This window comes from Boleophthalmus pectinirostris, unplaced genomic scaffold, assembly GCF_026225935.1.
Source record: "Boleophthalmus pectinirostris isolate CB_2022bp ecotype Guang Dong unplaced genomic scaffold, ASM2622593v1 HiC_scaffold_21, whole genome shotgun sequence".
Taxonomy (NCBI): Eukaryota; Metazoa; Chordata; class Actinopteri; order Gobiiformes; family Gobiidae; genus Boleophthalmus; species Boleophthalmus pectinirostris.
The window spans coordinates 34,130,387-34,148,757 of NW_026571175.1; the positions used below are offsets into that span (position 1 = coordinate 34,130,387).

At 39.5% G+C, this 18,371-nt stretch overlaps 1 protein-coding gene across 1 annotated transcript in view; it reads right to left on the reverse strand.

The window, feature by feature from the left end:
- Nucleotides 1–6,054: 6,054 nt before the first annotated feature.
- sh3bp5lb (SH3-binding domain protein 5-like, b) overlaps nt 6,055–18,371 on the reverse strand; it is a 44,941-nt gene continuing 32,624 nt past the window's right edge. Inside the window, exons 5-7 of the mRNA XM_055157111.1 lie at nt 17,661–17,834; nt 7,952–8,182; nt 6,055–6,480 (exon numbers count right to left, since the gene is read on the reverse strand). Of these exons, the coding sequence (XP_055013086.1) occupies nt 6,055–6,480; nt 7,952–8,182; nt 17,661–17,834 (831 nt within the window). The remainder of the gene's footprint in view (nt 6,481–7,951; nt 8,183–17,660; nt 17,835–18,371) is intronic.

Here is an 18,371-nt window from a genome sequence, read left to right on the forward strand (position 1 = left end):
GTGATTCTGAGAGACCTCTGTGCAAGTGGGACATGGGCAGGGACAGGACGGGGACAGGACGGAGGCACCACTGGAACCATCACAAATATTTACTCATCTAAAATCTCCGGCTTATGGGTTTATGGTAAAGATTTGTTCAGCCAGATTTGTTTGTTTTCAGTAGGCTGCTAAGAATGTATTTATACTCATAACCTCCAATACTAGTTTTTAATTAAAAAAAACCCATATATTTTCAGATGTATGAATTAAATTTTCAACATAAAAAGTATAGAAAATGAAGAGAAAAAGCAGAGCGCTTCACTGGGTCACAAAAAAAGTCAGCACTGGAATATGTAAAAATGGACAAGGTACAAACCTGAGGTCCTTTATTACATGGAGGGACGTTTAAATAAAAAGTATATATTTTTAAATTACCATGTGGTTTTACTCTAGTTTTAATACATATATATATAAAACAAAACTATTCAGCAGGCCTAACTAAGAGCGAAAATTAAAAGGTGTAATTTTCAGAAAGTTAATTTAAGACGAGGTGTTACGTGAAATTTAGATTTTTTGGAGCTTTCTACCATGTTATACTGTCGTTCTGTGTTAGAACTTCCAGCCTCATGCTCATTCTCTTCAACTCTTGGACTCCTGCTATTTATTCTACACAAATCTAAAATCATATGTCTTCACTACCAATTTTTGTTGATTTGTTACATTTAAGCTTTAATTAAGTCTAAATTTTAAGTTATAATAAAAGTTAGCACTGGTGTCAAAAAGGTCTACCTAGTGTCCACGATTATTTAACATGAAGTCATTAAAGAGGAATTAAACACTCTCCTGAAGCTTTACACCGCCATTAAGCAAAATCTGAAAAATCCTCCAGAGTGGGCGCTGTGTGGCGAGTTTGGGGGGAACGGGTGTGGGGTGAGTTCTAGAGCGATGATTGACAGCCGACCGACAGCCACAACAACTCAACACGAACCAGTGCGCTCAGGACTTTGAAACAGAGTGGACATTTGCGCTTCGGATCACAAAGTTTTTCTTTTCTCTCGCCTGTCGGTCCCAGGTCGGGGCTGAGAGGGGCTCCTCACGCCCCGCCCGTAGACGCCAGTGACTGCGCTTGTCACATAATAACCTGAATCTGACTCATCGGTGCCATTAGTCCAACTTGAAAATTAAAATGTCCTGGTTGATCCTAAAGACATGGAGTTTTAACAAATATGCACTAAAACGACCAAAAACACCAAAATAAGGCCAGGGATAGAGACACACTTCTATTTTAGACTCATTTCCACAGCTCATCAGTAGAAAAAAGTGATTTTGGTTTTAAGTGGTCCTCTAACATCCACATGCACATCCACTTCAGCTCCCTGTCCGCTGCCCGATCCGTTTGCATTTATAGATTTGAGCACGTCCAGTTACAGGCCAGATCTGCGGAAACGTGACCCTGCTCCCAGTTAGAGTGCATGTTTTTCTAATCAGTTTTTGAACAACAACATCTGTAATTATTTAACATGTAGTCATTAACATCCACCCTCGGCTCCCTGTCCACCGCCTGATCTCTTTGTATTTATAATTTTTAGCACGACTCTGCAAAAAAAACCCAGAGAGCTCTCACCGACGTGGAAATGATCCTGATTACAGCACAAAACCGCTGCCTCTCAACCACAGAATGTATAAAGAAGTGGACCAACGGAGTGTGACGTCACCCACAACGTTCAGCTCCAGTCAAATGAAGCTCAACGAGGCGAGCCGTTACAGGAGGGAAGTTGGAGGTGAGTGATTTATGGACAAAATAGCGAAATAAATACACCAGGATCATGTAGAGCGGGTAAATACGAACATTTTCTAACGGGTTAACTATGTGCATTTATATATACAGTCTATACTCTCAACCAATCAGCTCTCCAGATGATTCATATAAATACCCTATTTTCTGGGCTCTGGATTATAAGACACACTGTCATTAAATGGTCTATTTTCGAACTTTTTTTCACAAATAAACCACGTGGGACTTTAAAGGAAACACAACAGTTGGATGGGTGAGTGGTTTTGTTTGTTTGTGGCGTTCACGGTGACTCTGGGCTTTGTTCAGTTGTGGCGTGTAGGGAGGTGCTGTCTGGGACCAACGGATTGTCGACGTGTTCGCAGTGACTCAGTTGTTCAGTTGTGTCTAGAAGTGGCACATTGCACTCGCTTTTTCGGTTCATTACTCCGTTCCGTTCCTCGTCAGCGTGGGGTGATGAGTGTGTCTGTGTGTGTTTTTCGCTGTGCGGTCGCTGTCTGCTCCGTGTGTGTTTGTGGCTTTGTAGTTTACTGAAGTCGTGCTGGGACACCCGAGTGGAGTCGTGTATAAGGCGCTCTGGATTGTGGGGCGTGCAATCGTTTTTTGATGGGGTTAGAAGCTTAAGAGCGCGTCTAATAGCCCGGAAAATACGGTACAGTTTCTCTCCTTTTCTTCTTCCTCCAATGTACCAGCCTTCAACCATAACAACCTTCCTCTTAATTCCACCCCTTATCACTACCATAGACTAAATAACTTTCTCCTAGTAACAAAAAACAAGGTTAAAAAACTATTTCTTCCAATATCACTGATACCGATATTTGAACTGATATATCACCCATAACCACAGACTCTCGCTCCAATTCACTTTGTATTCAAAAACTGTGGTTCCTCTCTCTGGTCTTAAAATGTTCGTATTAACCCGCTCTACATGAGCCTGGTGTTTTTATTTTGCTGTTTTGTCCTTAAATCAATTCCTATTCCAAATAAGGAACTCAGCTGCAAATTCACCCCTATATCGGACATCACCTTTTGGTCTATAAACAGGTGTAATAAGAATATTTATTAGCCAATGTTGGCCCAAAACTTCTTATAATATAAAATTTTTATGTCTACAAATTTTTTTTTTAATTTTTTAACCACACTCTGTTGGTGTTTTAAAGGGAATCAATTCTGCACTGGATTTTTTGTTCATTTTTTTATCCTCTGAGTCTCCCCTCCCTTTGCTCTCCACACTAAGTTACCCCCCCTTCAGAGCGCTATCATAACATAATCAGCGTGCATAGTGCTAATGAAACTACTGCACATTGCATCAGAGTTTGTTTTGTTTCATGCTTTTGTGTATTTATGAAAAATTGGATGACGTGGATTTGTGGGACAGGATTGTACTGCTAAACATGAGGAGGGTTCGAATAGGGAGAGCTCGCTAGATTACTCAAACATGCCTGGATGACACCTAAAGCCTCGTCATTTTGCTCTTAAAACTGTTCGTATTAACCTGCTCCACACGATCCTGGTGTTTTTATTTCACTATTTTGTCCGTAAATAATTTTTTTGTCCAAATATGGAACTCAGCTACAAATTCACTCCTGTAACTGCCAACCTCGATGAGCTTCATTTGACTGGAGCCCACTTCTTTACACAGTCTATACTAGGGCTGAGTATCATTAAGAAGTTGCCGATACAATAAATAAATCGATACGAAGGCCACGATACAATACATATGTCAAGACAGTTACTTTTTGATTCGATACGATATATTTCAAATCAAATAAAAGTCTTTGTTAAACCACTTCTTGTGCAAAGTTCATATGAAACATAAACATTTAATCATCAAAACCATGAAAATGCCAAAAGTGTTGCATAAATAAGTTTCCTTCCTCTAAACAAGCAACAAAACTGTAGCTCTGTAACAAAATAATTTAGTAAAATCACCAAAAAATAGTCTTGCGGATGTATCGATACAGCAGCCCACGATGTCGATACTGTATCCTCACATTAAACAATACGATATATCGATATTTCAACATTTTTGCACACCTCTAGTCGCCATATGCTCACCATAACGACAACCTGTTATCTCTTCAGCCTCTTCTTCACCGCAATAAGACCGGGTAAATAACTTTCTCCTACTTTAAAATGTAACAAAAAACAAGGTTGGTGCTGTAAAGCTTAATTAAAACCATTACAGCCCGACTCCCTCATTTTGTATGTAAAAATCTTTCTAAAATGCGATGCCTGATTTCCAAAAAAATATATATTTGCATAATCACTTACCATTTTCCATAGTAGCAAAAATCAAAATTACTGTCTCATTCCTCAGCTACAGTTGGTGGCTCCATCTACCCAAGGCTAAAAGCAATAATTAATACTAATACACATAATTATGATGCATTAGTCTTATATAACATTTTAACAAGTCATGTGCATTATTTACTCACGACTTACAGCTCGTTTCTGGAGTCACAGCTGCCCCGGGGCAAACAGAGGGAAGTGTGGGTTTATGGACAAGGTTACGTGTCAGTGCTTTGGGGAGACTTTACATGACAACGGTGAGTTCATACTTGAAATCTGAAATGAATCTAAACTGAGACTAAATCCAAAATTAAACCAGGACTAGAACAGGATCAAACTAAGTCTACATTAACACTCAAAATGGGTTAAACTAGGCCCGAAAACAAGCACCTTTTAATTTCCTGGAGACTGGTCCAAAGCTCAACCTTCACAATAACAGAGAGGTCAGATCTGTGGAGCGGTGACCGTGCTCTAAAGTAAGAATGCATGTTTTTCTAGGTATGGCAAATGAGAAATTCAAAAAAGTTTATTTTGGTCGAATACGTCACCAGCACCACCAACATTCTGACCAGAAGTGAAGAAGCTGCTTGGGTGAGAACGTATTTGACCAAAATAAACTTTTGTCCAGTTCACACATTTGAATTTCTCCTTTGCCATGGATTGATTAAGGGGTTTTACACACAGTTTTCTAGGTATTTTTTGAGCAATAACACCTGTAATTGAATAAATGCAAGATAATACCATACTGTGAAATATTCTCTGCAAAGAAACAAGAAGACAGGCTACACCCACCTTCGGAAAATGTACATAGCCCACCTTTAACTTTAAACCATGCCACTGATCTAATATTGAAGGCCAGCAAGGTGCAGTGTCTTGCCCAATGAAATAATGATAGATTTAAATGAGTGTTAAAGATGAAATTGAACCAGCGAGTTTCTGACTGAACTGGGCAAGCTGGTTGAAGTGTCGTGCCCAAGGAAAATTGACAATATAAACCAGTTAAAAGATGGAATTGTACAAGCAACATTTGAGTTTTTGAACAAACTCAGCAAGCTGGGTGAAGTGTATAAACAAAACAACAATATAAACTGGCCAAAGCTGGAATTCAACCGGCACACTTTGAGTTTTGGAGAAAAAAAAGACAATATAATCTAGCTAAAGTTGGAACTGAGTATGTATCTTAGAGTTTTTGGGTGAATACTCTAACCAATGAGCCACAGCTGTCCAAAGATAAAACTGTGCTACAGTATAAACTTTTTTTCTTAAACTTTGAATTAAACTGGCAACCTTTTTGGCTGAACTGGGCAAGTTGCGTGAAGTGTCATGGCGAAGGACACAACAACAATATAGTGGTCAAAGCTGGAACTGAACCAGCAACTGAACTGGCAGCAGTAGCAGGGAACATATTGCGCTTTAACTAAACCACGTCAATTATCTGATACTGAAGACAAGATGGGTGAGGTGTCTTGCCCAAGGAAACAATGTCATCATGAAGTTAAAGATGGAATTACAACGGCGACCTTCGAGTTATTGGAACGATGTGGGCAAGCTGAAATGTCTTGCGCAAGTAAACAATGACAAAATAATTTATCTAATAACCTAGTAATTCAGGGCTGAAATTCGAACCGGCAACCCTTTGATTTAAGGACAAACTGCACTGTGTCTAAAGAAAAATATGACAATACAAATTAGCTAAAGTTGGAACCTTCAGGGTTTTTGGCAATTTTTGAGTTTTTGGGACAGAGTGGGCAAGCTGGAAGAAGTGTCTTGCTCAAGGAAACACTGACAACATAAACTAGTTATATTGCCCAAAAAAACTAGCACTATAAAGTGATCAAAGCTGGAATTGAACCAACAACTGAACTGGCCAAGCTGGATGAAGTGTCTTGCCCAAAGGAACTGGCGATACAAAGTGGGATTGAACCAGCAACCTTTGAGTTTTTGGGTGAACACTGTAACCACTGAGCCGTTACCTTCCAGAGATAACGGCGCTATAGGCTGACGCTCCTGTGATGCTGTTTGACGAAGCTCTCTCTCCGCTCCCTCCTGACGGGTGTGGGCTGCTCCGTGGGGCCCCTGTGCGCCGCCCCCTGGACCCCCCCGGCGGGCCCCCCCTCCACCGCCACAGCAACAGCGGCGGTGGGTGGGAGCAGGGTGCTGAGGGGGCGTCCGCGGGGGGTCCCTCTCCTCTCCCACCCGCCCTCCCCCCGCACGCTGCCGCAGTCGCTCATGTCTCCCAGGTGCTCCACGGAATCGCACTTCTCCAGGTCGGAGGCGATGGTCTGCAGGCTGATGACGGACAGGCGGTCGGAGCCCTCGGGACCGTCGGGACCCCCCTCCTGCTCCCCCTGGCCCCACCCGCTCTGACGGTGACGCTCCACCCACTGCTGCGCCCAGTCGCTGTTGGCTCCTCCCACCTGCAGGACGGAGCAAAGCGTCAACCGTGTAACAATGACCACGTTTACATGATGTTGAATTAATTGTTCTGAATGAAATAGTTCTGACTTCAAATATTCTTCTTTGAGTTTACATGGAAATAATAATTCTGAATTGAGGTTTATATGGAAAACTCGTTAAATCGTCTTTATTTAATTCCGCTCAGCATCAGGGGTTGGGGAAGGTTCTGATTGGACAGAGACACAAACGTATTTATGTCGACCGAAAGAAAACACACACTTCAGCTGCTACCGGCTTTTCTGTCATCTCAGTTTGTCGTTACGCCGCGGACACAAACACGATCCAAACTTTTTCTGCGGTCGTTCTGATGATAATTGTGCAGCAGCTGAAGAATTTTCTCATCAAACTTTACGTCTGTCGGCTGAGGAGGAGAAGGGAAGAGTGTCGGAGAAGGAGGAAGAAGACAAACTGAGTCTGAGGCTGCTCTACCTCAGCCCACTCCCACATCCCGCTCACAAATCCAAAGAGACGTGGATGAAAGTCCGAAGCCAGGACTGGTGGAGCCGGATCGTCCGGATCGCATCAGAAGGACGACCCAACGAGCATGAACTGAACGACCGGAATTATTTTTAAGATGAATAAACGTTTACAAGACTGAGGAATAAATTAATTCTTTAAAATCTGAAAAAAACAAACACCCACTTACTTCGGAATTATGTTTAATTCCAAATCATCATTTTCATTGGGAATTAAGTGTTTACATGGTCTTTTTAAAGCGGAATAAATTTTTATTCAGAATTAAATTATTTTTATTCAGAATTAAAGCTCTCATGTAAACGTGGCAAATGACAGTGAGAAGGTCTAGACATACAAGGTCTAGACCAGTGGTGGTTCTCAAAGGGGGGTTCAGGGACTCCCATGGGTCATTTTATGTATTGTGGGTCCCTTAAAAATTGTGATATCAATGTTTTATTACTTAAACTCACTTACTATAAACTTAAATTACTTAAAGACTACAATTTCTTATAATATACAATGACGGACAGAATTAAACTAAGAAAATTAGGACTATGACAATAATAACATTTGTCCTCTAAAGATGCACTGTGTAATTTGTCTGGTGGAGAGTCCATCACCTGCTTGTTTCCATGGAGATGTGCCTAGAATGTTCCACAGTATGACCATAAACTTATGAATCTCCATGGAAACTTACAAGCCAAATTACAGGTTAAATTTGAGGAGAGGCGACCCCACTCACAGTAAGAAAGGATGTTTTTAAAGATATTTTTGAAAACTTAAACACCTGGAGATAAATAAATACAAGATTTGTTTAATACCATACTCTAAACAATTTAACCAAAGTATTAACATCTCCTTGGAGAGAAAAGTTACCCAGTGCACCTTTAAATCAAGTATTGTTGCATCTAATAATATTTTCTAACAATTACTGAGAGATCTTAAATCAAAAATCATTCTAAAATGCATTGACGCAGACTTTGCTCCCACCTGCACGCTGATGCTCGCCCTGACCTCTGCCTCGGCCCCCACAGGAGAGCTGCGCCCCCCACACATCACGTGGCTCCCCCTGGTGGTGGCTGTGATCCGTCCTCTCTGCGCGTGGATCTGCTCACTGATCTGCTCCAGGTTCCTGAGGGCCACAGAGTAACGCGTCTTCACTTTGGACACCTGCTCCTCCAGATGCACCACTTTCGCCTTGTGCTCCTGGAACAAAGGAAAGGCAATCTGTTTAGGCCTGGAGAGGAAGTGTGGAGTTCATAACATGAGAAATGTTTGTAAAGTTTGTTGAATGTACTTTGCACGATATAGGTACATATGGACATTAAATATTAGGGATGGAACGAGACACAATTTCCGCAAGACAAGATACGAGATTAGGTCCATGAGAACAAAACAAGATGAGAACATAATTCCTAATATATACATTTCACGATTCAGCTTCCAATTTTGGCCTCACATACTCACATACATTACTGTTGTTTTGAATAAGTAAGTAAATAAGTAATTTGTAACTCAGGTCCATGTACCATTCGTTCTTTTGAATTTCAATTAAGAATGAAAAAGAATAAAATGAAAAAACAGTTTGTAATTTCATTATTCCATTTTAGTGTCAAACAAAAAACAGATTTCGACCTCTATTTCCAATATTTAATTATAGTTTATTTCAAATAACGCCAATCAAAAAACAGTCTCGTATCTATTTCAATTTTATATTTTATTCTCTGATTATTTGCTCTGAGAGTTCTGCTCCTCAGAACGCCGCGTGTGAATTCGGTGTCAACTGAACAAAGGAGAGTTTATCGTTGTTTTGCCTGTTTCTTGTCATGGAGTTCAACAATGACTTTCTAAGACCTTAAAGTAAACGTTTTGCTATAAAAGAAAACGACATGTTTGTCCACAAAATTGCAACGATTTTTCAGGTAAGTCCTTCTAACAGCAGAACTTCGGGGGCAAATAAACCAGAGAGAATAAAATATCAAAACTGAAATAGGCACATTGACGATGTTTTTTGATTGGTGTTATTTGAAATAAACTTTAAATTAAATATTGGAAATAGAGGTCGAAATCTGCTTTTTTGTTTAACACTACTGCCGCATAATGTTTTCCCATTTTATTGTTTTTAACTGATGTCATGGAAAATTATCTTTTTAAAATAATAGACAGAAACAAGACTTTATTTAATATCTTTGTAAAGAGAGGCAGAGGACAAGTCTGTTCAATGCAGGGTTGTAACTCTGTCTGAAGTAGCGTCAGACTCACAAAACAAATATAGTAGTGTCTAAAATAAGTATTACCAAAAGAAAAGAAACATTTGCATCTGTGCTGGGTCATGATGCCCCAAAGCATACACAAAGACAGTTACTCCCTAAAATGAGGAGAGCAGCTCTCTTCAAAACAGGATATAAAACACGCAATGAAAATGAATAACTCGACGTAGTAGCAGTAACGGTATTTTCCCATTACACTGAAATTCAAAAGAAAAAGTGGTACATGGACCTGAGTTACATCTCTTATTAAAAACAGCAGCACTATAATGGAAACAAAAATATGAAATCAAATAAATAAAAAAATGTGAGGCCAAAATTGGAAACTGAATCGTGAAATGTATTTATTAGGAATTATGTTATAATCTCATTTTATCTCGTTCTCGTGGACCCAATCTCGTATCTCATCTCATTTTGTGGAAATTGTCTCGTCCCATCCCTAATATTTAATGTCCATATGTATCTATATCGTGCAAAGTAGTAAACGGGGAAAAAAAAATGAATAATGAAATAACAAACCGTTTTCAGATTTTATTGTTTTTTATTCTTCAAAATTCAAAAGAACAAATGGTACACAGACCATCTTACCAACACGTAACCCTTTTTTGTCCAATCCAAAGGCAAACACTGGGAAAAAAAAAGTTCTCGCATGATCTTGTGGCAATTTTGTCTCACGAGATCTGTCGGCATGAGATTTTGCATCATCCTATTTAAATATATGCATCAAACTGTATGGAATTATATAGTAAAGAAGCCAAAAACATTGTCAAAGCAGCCACCCTTTGCTTTGTTCACAGAGCTGCAAACCCTTAAATTTTTGAGTTTTTGGGTGATCTGGGCAAGATGGGTGAAGTGTCTTGCTCAAGGAAACATTCACGATGCATACACTACCAAATCTGGCCCTCAGACTAAACGTTTCTTGGTCTTTCTTCTTCTAGGTGAATGGACCATGTACCTTAAGCACTATTTTTTTACCGAAACTCTTTAAAAATCTAAATCTGTTTACGTTTTTCACACTTTTTTTTTGCTACCTTCATATGCGTGTGTCCATTCATATTTTTGATAACTTCAGTGAGAATCTAAAATGTAAAAAGTGATGGAAATAAAGAAAAATATTAGATGTAAAAGTGCGTCTTAACTTTTTACTGGTAGAGTTGCAGGAATTTAGGAGAGCCCCCTGATAATAAATCCGAACCGTTCCATAACTAGACCATAACTAACAGTAGTGCTGCAAAACCCTGGCAGCAGATCTGAGAGGGCTTTGGCTCAGTACATTTGGACGGAGTTGGCAGAGTCAGAGGAACAAATCATCTCACAGCACTCCAGCAGAACCCAACCTGCTACAACAATAATATGCAGACTTATGAACCAGATATTAACTAGACTTATGAACTGGATACTAGGATTTGAATTTTAAGGTCCTATATTACGCAAAATTTAGCTTTAATTGTGAGTTTAAAGCCATGTTACCTCATCAACACCATACCTGGAGTTGTGTTTTGTTTTGTTTCATTCCCATTCGCTTATAAACTCATCGTGGTGAATAACTAGGATGCTCTGAATGCTGCTTGCAAACTGTTGCTCTAGTTCTATTTTTCAAGTTTTTAAAGACTCAGGTGTATATAAATCAGGTAGAACGTCTTTAACTCAGCCTTTAAGTGCTCTGTCCCACCACAGACTGTTTAAAGAAGTGGAATAAAGGAGCATGAGGCCACCCATGGCGTTTGAACAAATCCCAAATCCCAGGATCATATAGAGCAGGTTAATACGAACATTTTAGGACCAAAAAGATGAGCCTGAAACCAGCAGTTACAGACAGGGAAGAGGTGATTTTTCTTTCTTTCTTTCTTTCTTTTAAACATATTTTATTCAGTTTTCAACATTTTGACACAACACAGAAAGACAGAGCAGAGCAGTCTGAGCACATATTTGAGTTTTTCTCAATACATAAACACATAAATCCCAATTAAGCAAAACACACTAACATAGTCAAACAGGCAAACCAACAGCCCACCAGCACTGAGCCTGTACCTCTCTGTAAAATGGGCAAGTACCGTATTTTTCGGACTATAAATCGCACTTATTTTCATAGTTTGGGTGGTCCTGCGACTTATACTCTGGTGTGACTTACTGTATATATTATATTTTTCACACTGAAGCTGCGAGAGGGCGCTCTAGTAATCGAGCAGCAGAAAGAAAGTTTGGAGTGAACGAGAAACTTGTGATCGAGAACTTGTGATCGAGAGGATGTGCCATCCAACTTTCCTGAAGTCACTGGATGGATGGACAAAGCCTGGACTTCAGTGACACCAAAACCATCCTGTCGGGATTCAGAAAGGCCGGAATAATTCTAACTGGAACTGATGCTGAGTCTGACGACAGCGACACAGAAGAGGAAGCGGCGCTCTGTTTACCTCCGGAGGTCGCGGAGTTGCTCAGAAGTGACACCGAGGATGAAGAATTGAATGGATTTAGTGATTTGGAGTGAGATGGAGAGTTTGGTAAACTTGTTCTGTTCTGTTGTTTATGTTATAGTTTATCTGAAGAACTGTTCATATGTGACGTTAACAGTCTGTTGTTCTCTCTTCTATTGTTATTACTAAAACTTGACTTTACACAGGAAATGTCAGCTCCTGGTCTCTGATTTTATCAAATAAATTTCCCCCAAAAAGTGCGACTTATATGTTCTTTTATTCTTCATTACACATTTTTTGGCTGGTGCGACTTACACTCCAGAGCAACTTATAGTCCGACAAATACGGTACATTGGAATAGTTGTCCCCTCTCTCTGTTACAGCTAATGTGAACCTTGTCAATTTGGTCTTAAAATGTTCATATTAACCTGCTCTACACGATCCTATTTCCCTATTTTGTCCATTAAAAAAAATCCTATTAAAACATAGAGCCCGGCTCCGAATACGTCCCTGTATCCGTGAGCATCACAAGCTTCATGTGAGCGTCTCTGAACACTGTGGGTGACGTCACACTCGCTTAGTGCACTTTTATATACAGTCTGTGCATGAGTCTGTGCTGGCAAATTGCCTAATTGACACGTTCGTTCAAGCGTCATTACACTAAGGAAACGAGAACAGTCAGTAGAGAGCGATAGAAGCCTTCTGACATTCAGTCTCTTTGGTAGAGAGAGGGAGACGAGGAAAACAAACAAGCAAACAGAAATTATCATGTCTGGAAAAAGTTATCAAGCTTGTTAAAAGTTATCGTGCGATTGATTGATTTATTGATTATCGTTACAGGCCTAGTGAATCCATGTATCATTCGTTCATTCGTTTTTCAATATAAAACCAAAAGTAACAAAATGAAAAAACAACTATTTTCTTCATTATTTGTCTCCAAAACCAAAATGAAAAAACGGTAACGATTCGTTTGCTGGACTGGACTTTTGCACCGCATATGGACTGAAACAGGATTGAAACAGGACTAACCCAGGACTAAACTGTTTTCAGTCCTGGTCTCATTCCCTGTCTGGTTCCGGTCTGGTGCCGGACCTGGTTTAATCCCGGTTTGGTCCTGGTTTAATTCTGATTTAGTCCTGGTTCAGTCTGTTTGCAGCGCAAAAATACGGCATCACAGTTTACGTCATGAAAACGGGCTGTTAAAACGAATCATTATCCATTTTTTCATTTTGGTTTTAGAGACAAATAATGAAGAAAATTGTTGTTTTTTCATTTTCTTATTTTTGGTTTTATAATGAAAAACGAATGAACGAATGATACACGGATTCTAGTATTACTTCCTATTTATAAAGCATCTCTGAGTGAGCCCAATGTATTATAATTATTTTATTATTATGAAAATGAAGACCCGTTTTGCTCATTAAATGTTTTCCCCCCAACTCATATACTTCAGTTTGCAAGTTATACTGTATATAATGATTTAAACTTTTTACAGTTCGGGCCTCTTCAGTGAGTAATAGTTGAACAGTTTGAGTTGCAGTTTTCAAAGCCCTGGGTCGTAAATATGAGTGGTGCTTTGTGCAGAGGCAGCACTCCCACAGCAGAGCCACATCAGCAGCCTGAGCAGCCTCCCTCCAGGACCTGCTTCAACTCCAGCTCTGGGTCCAACTAAGACTGCATCTCAGATATCGCCCGTCGCTATAGATCCATCCCCATGAATGTTTGTATATGCAGGTTTGAAATAAATATTCAAACTCACTACACTACAAAAAAAGCTTGGCCAAAATTTAAGATATGAACATTTAAATCTATCAGAAAATGACCTAAAAGTAGTGAAATGTTCTGTCCACGTTTCACTTGACAAGTTATCTTAAAATAAACTACTTCTAGATTAGAATTTAGCAGTTTCAGAACTAGTAAGTAGAGAATAAATTAGAAAACAAGATGAATATCCTGATATACGTTTTAAATTCTTGGCCAGATCAGAGAAATTTGGAGTGTAACTATATTGGTGGATTTTAGATGACTTCACAGCATTCTATAGGACAATATTACCATATTTTTCAGACTATAAGTTGCTCCAGAGTATAAGTCGCACCAGCCAAAATATGCATAATGAAGAAGAAAAGAAACATATATAAGTTGCACCAGACTATAACTCACATTTTTTGGGGGAAATTTATTGTATAAAATCAGAGACCAGGAACCGACATTTCCTGTGTAAAGTCAAGTTCTAGTAAAAACAATAGAAGAGAGAACAACAGACTGTTGACGTCACATATGAACAGTTCTTCAAATAATTATAACATAAACAACAGAACAGAACAAGTTTACCAAACTCTCCATCTCACTCCAAATCACTAAATCCATTCAATTCTTCATCCTCGGTGTCACTTCTGAGCAACTCCGCGACCTCCGGAGGTAAACAGAGCGCCTCTTCCTCTTCTGTGTAGCTGTTGTCAGACTCAGCATCAGTTCCAGTTAGAATTATTCCGGCCTTTCTGAATCCCGACAGGATGGTTTTCAGTGTCACTGAAGTCCAGGCTTTGTCCATCCATCCAGTGACTTCAGGAAAGTTTCATGGTGCATCCTCCCGATGTCACAAGTTTCTCGCTCACTCCAAACTTTCTTTCTGTTGCTCGATTACCATATTCGGCTGAATATTTCGCGACTTGCATCTTGTAATCTGCAAAATCTGATTTTCTTTTTGGGGGCATTTGTGTTCAATCTTCTCAGTCGTCTTTATAAGTTTGTTTAAATTTTAAATTTTCCGTGGTACAGAAGTAATGGTGCGATCGACTGACACGATACAGACAGAACAGAGGCTCTTTCTGCAGGAGACATGTGCAGTAGCGTCAAGTGACAGTGGTACAGGAGGAACAGGAGCAGCAGATACTGACACTCAAGACTAGAACTTCTCGACGCTTCAGTGTGAACATTTTAATATATAAGTCGCACCTGAGTATAAGTTGCATGACCACCCAAACCATGAAAAAAGTGCGACTTATAGTCCGAAAAATACAGCAATTAATACAGACGGAGGGCAGCAAAAATTCTTTTCAGGATTGTTCCGGTAGCGATGCTGGTATCAGCAAAAGCTCCGATACTGCACATTTTTTTCAGGTATCGGTATCGGCGAGTACTCAGCCCAAACCACTGATCTGGTACTACTCTGTATTTATCCCAATGAGTCTGTAGATGAGCAGATGAGCCCAGAGCGAGTTAAATAAAGTGTGGAGGCTCTGCAGACTCTTAAAACATGCTGATAATTACAGAAAAGACATTTGTGTTTCCTCTTTGATACCGTCATTTAGCCTTTGGTGTGGACACTGAACTTAGTAAAAAGAATTGCACTTCAGAGAGTGCAGCCCGACAACAGCGGCAAAAGTAGCGAGTTAGAAAAGTATAAGTGCTTAAATCAGCACTACTTATGGTCATTATATATTTGACTCTTAACACTTAGTTCTCGAAATATAATTTATTCTTTTAGATTTTCTTTAGAGATAGACTTTTAGTAGATTTATTTATAGCTCTTGTACTGTAACGAAACTGAGTAGCTTTAGTCTACTTCTTTACACTATGTGGTATCGGACTGGTATCGGCATCAGCGAGTACACCAAGGCCAAGTATCGGATCGGATCCCAATTTTTTTTTTTTTTAAATCGGAACAACAGTAATTAATATGGTTGAAATGCAAAAATATGTTGTAATTTCTTGGGTTCTTGGGTTTAGTCAAGAATTGAAAATACCAGGTTCAACAATTGTGAGTTTAGCTTTTGGATATTTTTATTTATTTATTTATGTATTTATTTACTTATTTATTTATTATTTTATTTTTCTATTTATGTTTTGTTTTATCTATTTTATTTTTTTAGTACTACTTTCATTTATTGCTTTATGTATTCACTGATTTTATTATTATTCTTTTATCTATTGAGTGTTTTAGCTCCTTTTGTTTGTAACATAATTCTGCTGATTTTTTACAGCTAAATATTGCTGTGTGAAGCCTTTGGAAGCTGTCTTCTTTATAAAATGTGCTATTCAAATAAAGTTGGACTGAACTGGATCATTGAATTGGGTTCAACAGCTTTATAAATGAAACTTTTACTTTTTTCCTAATACTTTCTGCTGTATTAAATTGTTGCATCTAATGGATCTACACCTTTAAAAACTGCTTCGGTGATTTGTGAGTAATGGTTAAAAATATAAAATGCCAAATGATGTAATTATGGACCTGAAAAATACCAGATACATAAAAAGCGGAAGAAAGTCCATTTCATTGCAATTTTCTTTATACTTTACACTCTAAAAACCTTTAATAACTGCACAATTACTACTAATGGGCTGAGACTGAAATGTTAGCGTAGGGTAGTATAGTAAGAACTGTATGGTTACATCCCTACACTGAATCCCTACTACAAATCTGCTTCTGGTTAAAGCTCTACAGTGTAACTTTTAGCCAAACAATAGACAAAAATGAAAGCATGTTTTGTTTTACATGTATTATTGCACTAAAAACAAGATAAAACCTACACCCTTACCTTGAGCGGACTTGTATCTCCACAAACCTGAGGATTATTTGACCTGGAGAATTAAGGATACCGATATCAATACTTTTACTTTATCTGCCGAAATGCCGATACCTGATGCTCGCCGATACCAGTGTAGGGACAGAAAATGGCACTTATTTGCTTAAAAACTGTTAACTCATTACACAAGAGCCCCAGTTGCATTATGTAACTGTTATTTATCCTTCACATCGCTACTCAACAGCTTTGTATGAATAAAAGTTCACTTTAAAAGTTTAAAATCTTATTACATCGAATTAAAAGGATTTTTTTTGGTCAGTATAAGCGCTATATTCTACACCAGGGGAGCCCAAAACGTCGATCGCAATCTACCAATTGATCGCCGAGGTAGGGTGGGTCAAGCGTAGTGTTGTAAAACTCGAGACCATTTTTTTACGGTCTTGGTCTCATCTCGGACTTGATGGCATTTGGACTTGACCGTGTTTGGACTCGACCGTGTTTGGACTCGACTGCGTTTGGACTTGGTCTTGTCTCGGACTCGAGGTCAGAAACTCGACAAGTGCGATCACATTTCATCACGGCCGCTGTTGTTGACAATAAATTTGTACCGGTGTGCGAGAGAGTGTGCGGGGCGTGTCACTGCAGCCTGTGCGCTAATCTGGAGCCTGCGGACTCTGCACGACACGTCACAAACAAACACGCCCGCAGCACATGTCTTCTCCGCAGCAGCGTGTACCCTCGTGTATAAGTGTATATCACAGGGCAGGTTAAATGTCTTTCTGACTTTTCTTGGTTTCTTGGTTTGGGCACGGGTTAAAGGTTTCTTTTTGGGTTTAAAAACATCTCCACAGAAAGGAAAAAAAAAAAAAAAACTCTAAACTTTAATTTGGTTTCCTTGTCCTTTTAATATGTTGGGACTCATCTTCCTGGGTCGTAACAAACATCCTACCTGTCCACCTGCCTCACATCAGCGCGCCGCTCCTCGCCTTTTCACGCTCTCCTCCCCGCATATAGCGCACACAGGATCCTCCTCAATGCGCGTTGATTAGAAGGGCAAGACGAAACACGAAGCAAAAACTAATCTAAATTTATGTTACAGTGTTGGCACAAAGCAGACCTACAGCACAGAACAGATCTACCGCGAGATGTGGATGAAGTGTGCCTAATAAAAGTGTACAAATGTATCTGTATTTGTCACGAGGTCCGTTTGGTTTGGTGATTGTCAATATATCTATAAATAAAAGATTTGCATTTTTGTAGTAGGTAGTTCATTTTGACTTGGTCATTTTTTAAGTAGCTCGCATGCTGAAAAAGTGTGGACACCCCTGTTCTACAACAATATCGCTACTGGTGGATCTCTGGTAAAAACTGTATACTGCTACTTCCTCAAACAGCTGTTAGCCCATGCCCTGATAGTGACCATGAGCCTGTGTGTGCGTGTGTGTGTGCGTGTGTGTGTGTGTGTGTGACTGACCTCCAGGATGTGGTTGAACTGGGCCTTGAGTTCGAAGTACGGTTTGGACTTGAGGATGACCTTCTTGAGGGCCTTCTGCAGAGTCTGGACCCTGGCCTCAGCCTCCTGACACAACTGAGTGACCCTCTGGTGCTCCCTCTCACTGCGGAGACGCTCCTCCTCGGCCTCGTTCACCTGCACACACACACAGACACACACACACACAGACACACACATACATCAGATTTAATTATTGAGCTGATTATTCTAGTTATCTGATTTTAATGGCCCTGTAAAGTTCCAAAGCTCTTTAGGGGTGAATTAAAGTGACACAAAGTTGTTTTTTTAAACCTTAAATATCTCTCTCTGATCTGAAAACTGTCACTAATTAAACCCCAGCACCTGCACCAATCCTGAATCAGTGCTAGTGCAGCCTCTGCAGCTCAGGGAGGCAATTCTGGAGGTTCTGAGCTTTCACATGAGGCCTGTCCAGATATTGAAAGTTGTAACTGTATTTTATTATTTTTTTTTAAATATATTAATGCTGGTTTTCAAATGACTTTACAACCTTCTATAGGTTAGGGGTCTCCAACCTTTTTCCACCGGTGAGCTCCTTTATAAAACGAAAATGCCAGAGAGCTGCTCATTTTAGCAGTCACAAGAAACTGACTATAAAAGAGCCACGGCGTTAGATGAGGTACAGTTAGACACGTATCAAACATAAACCATTAT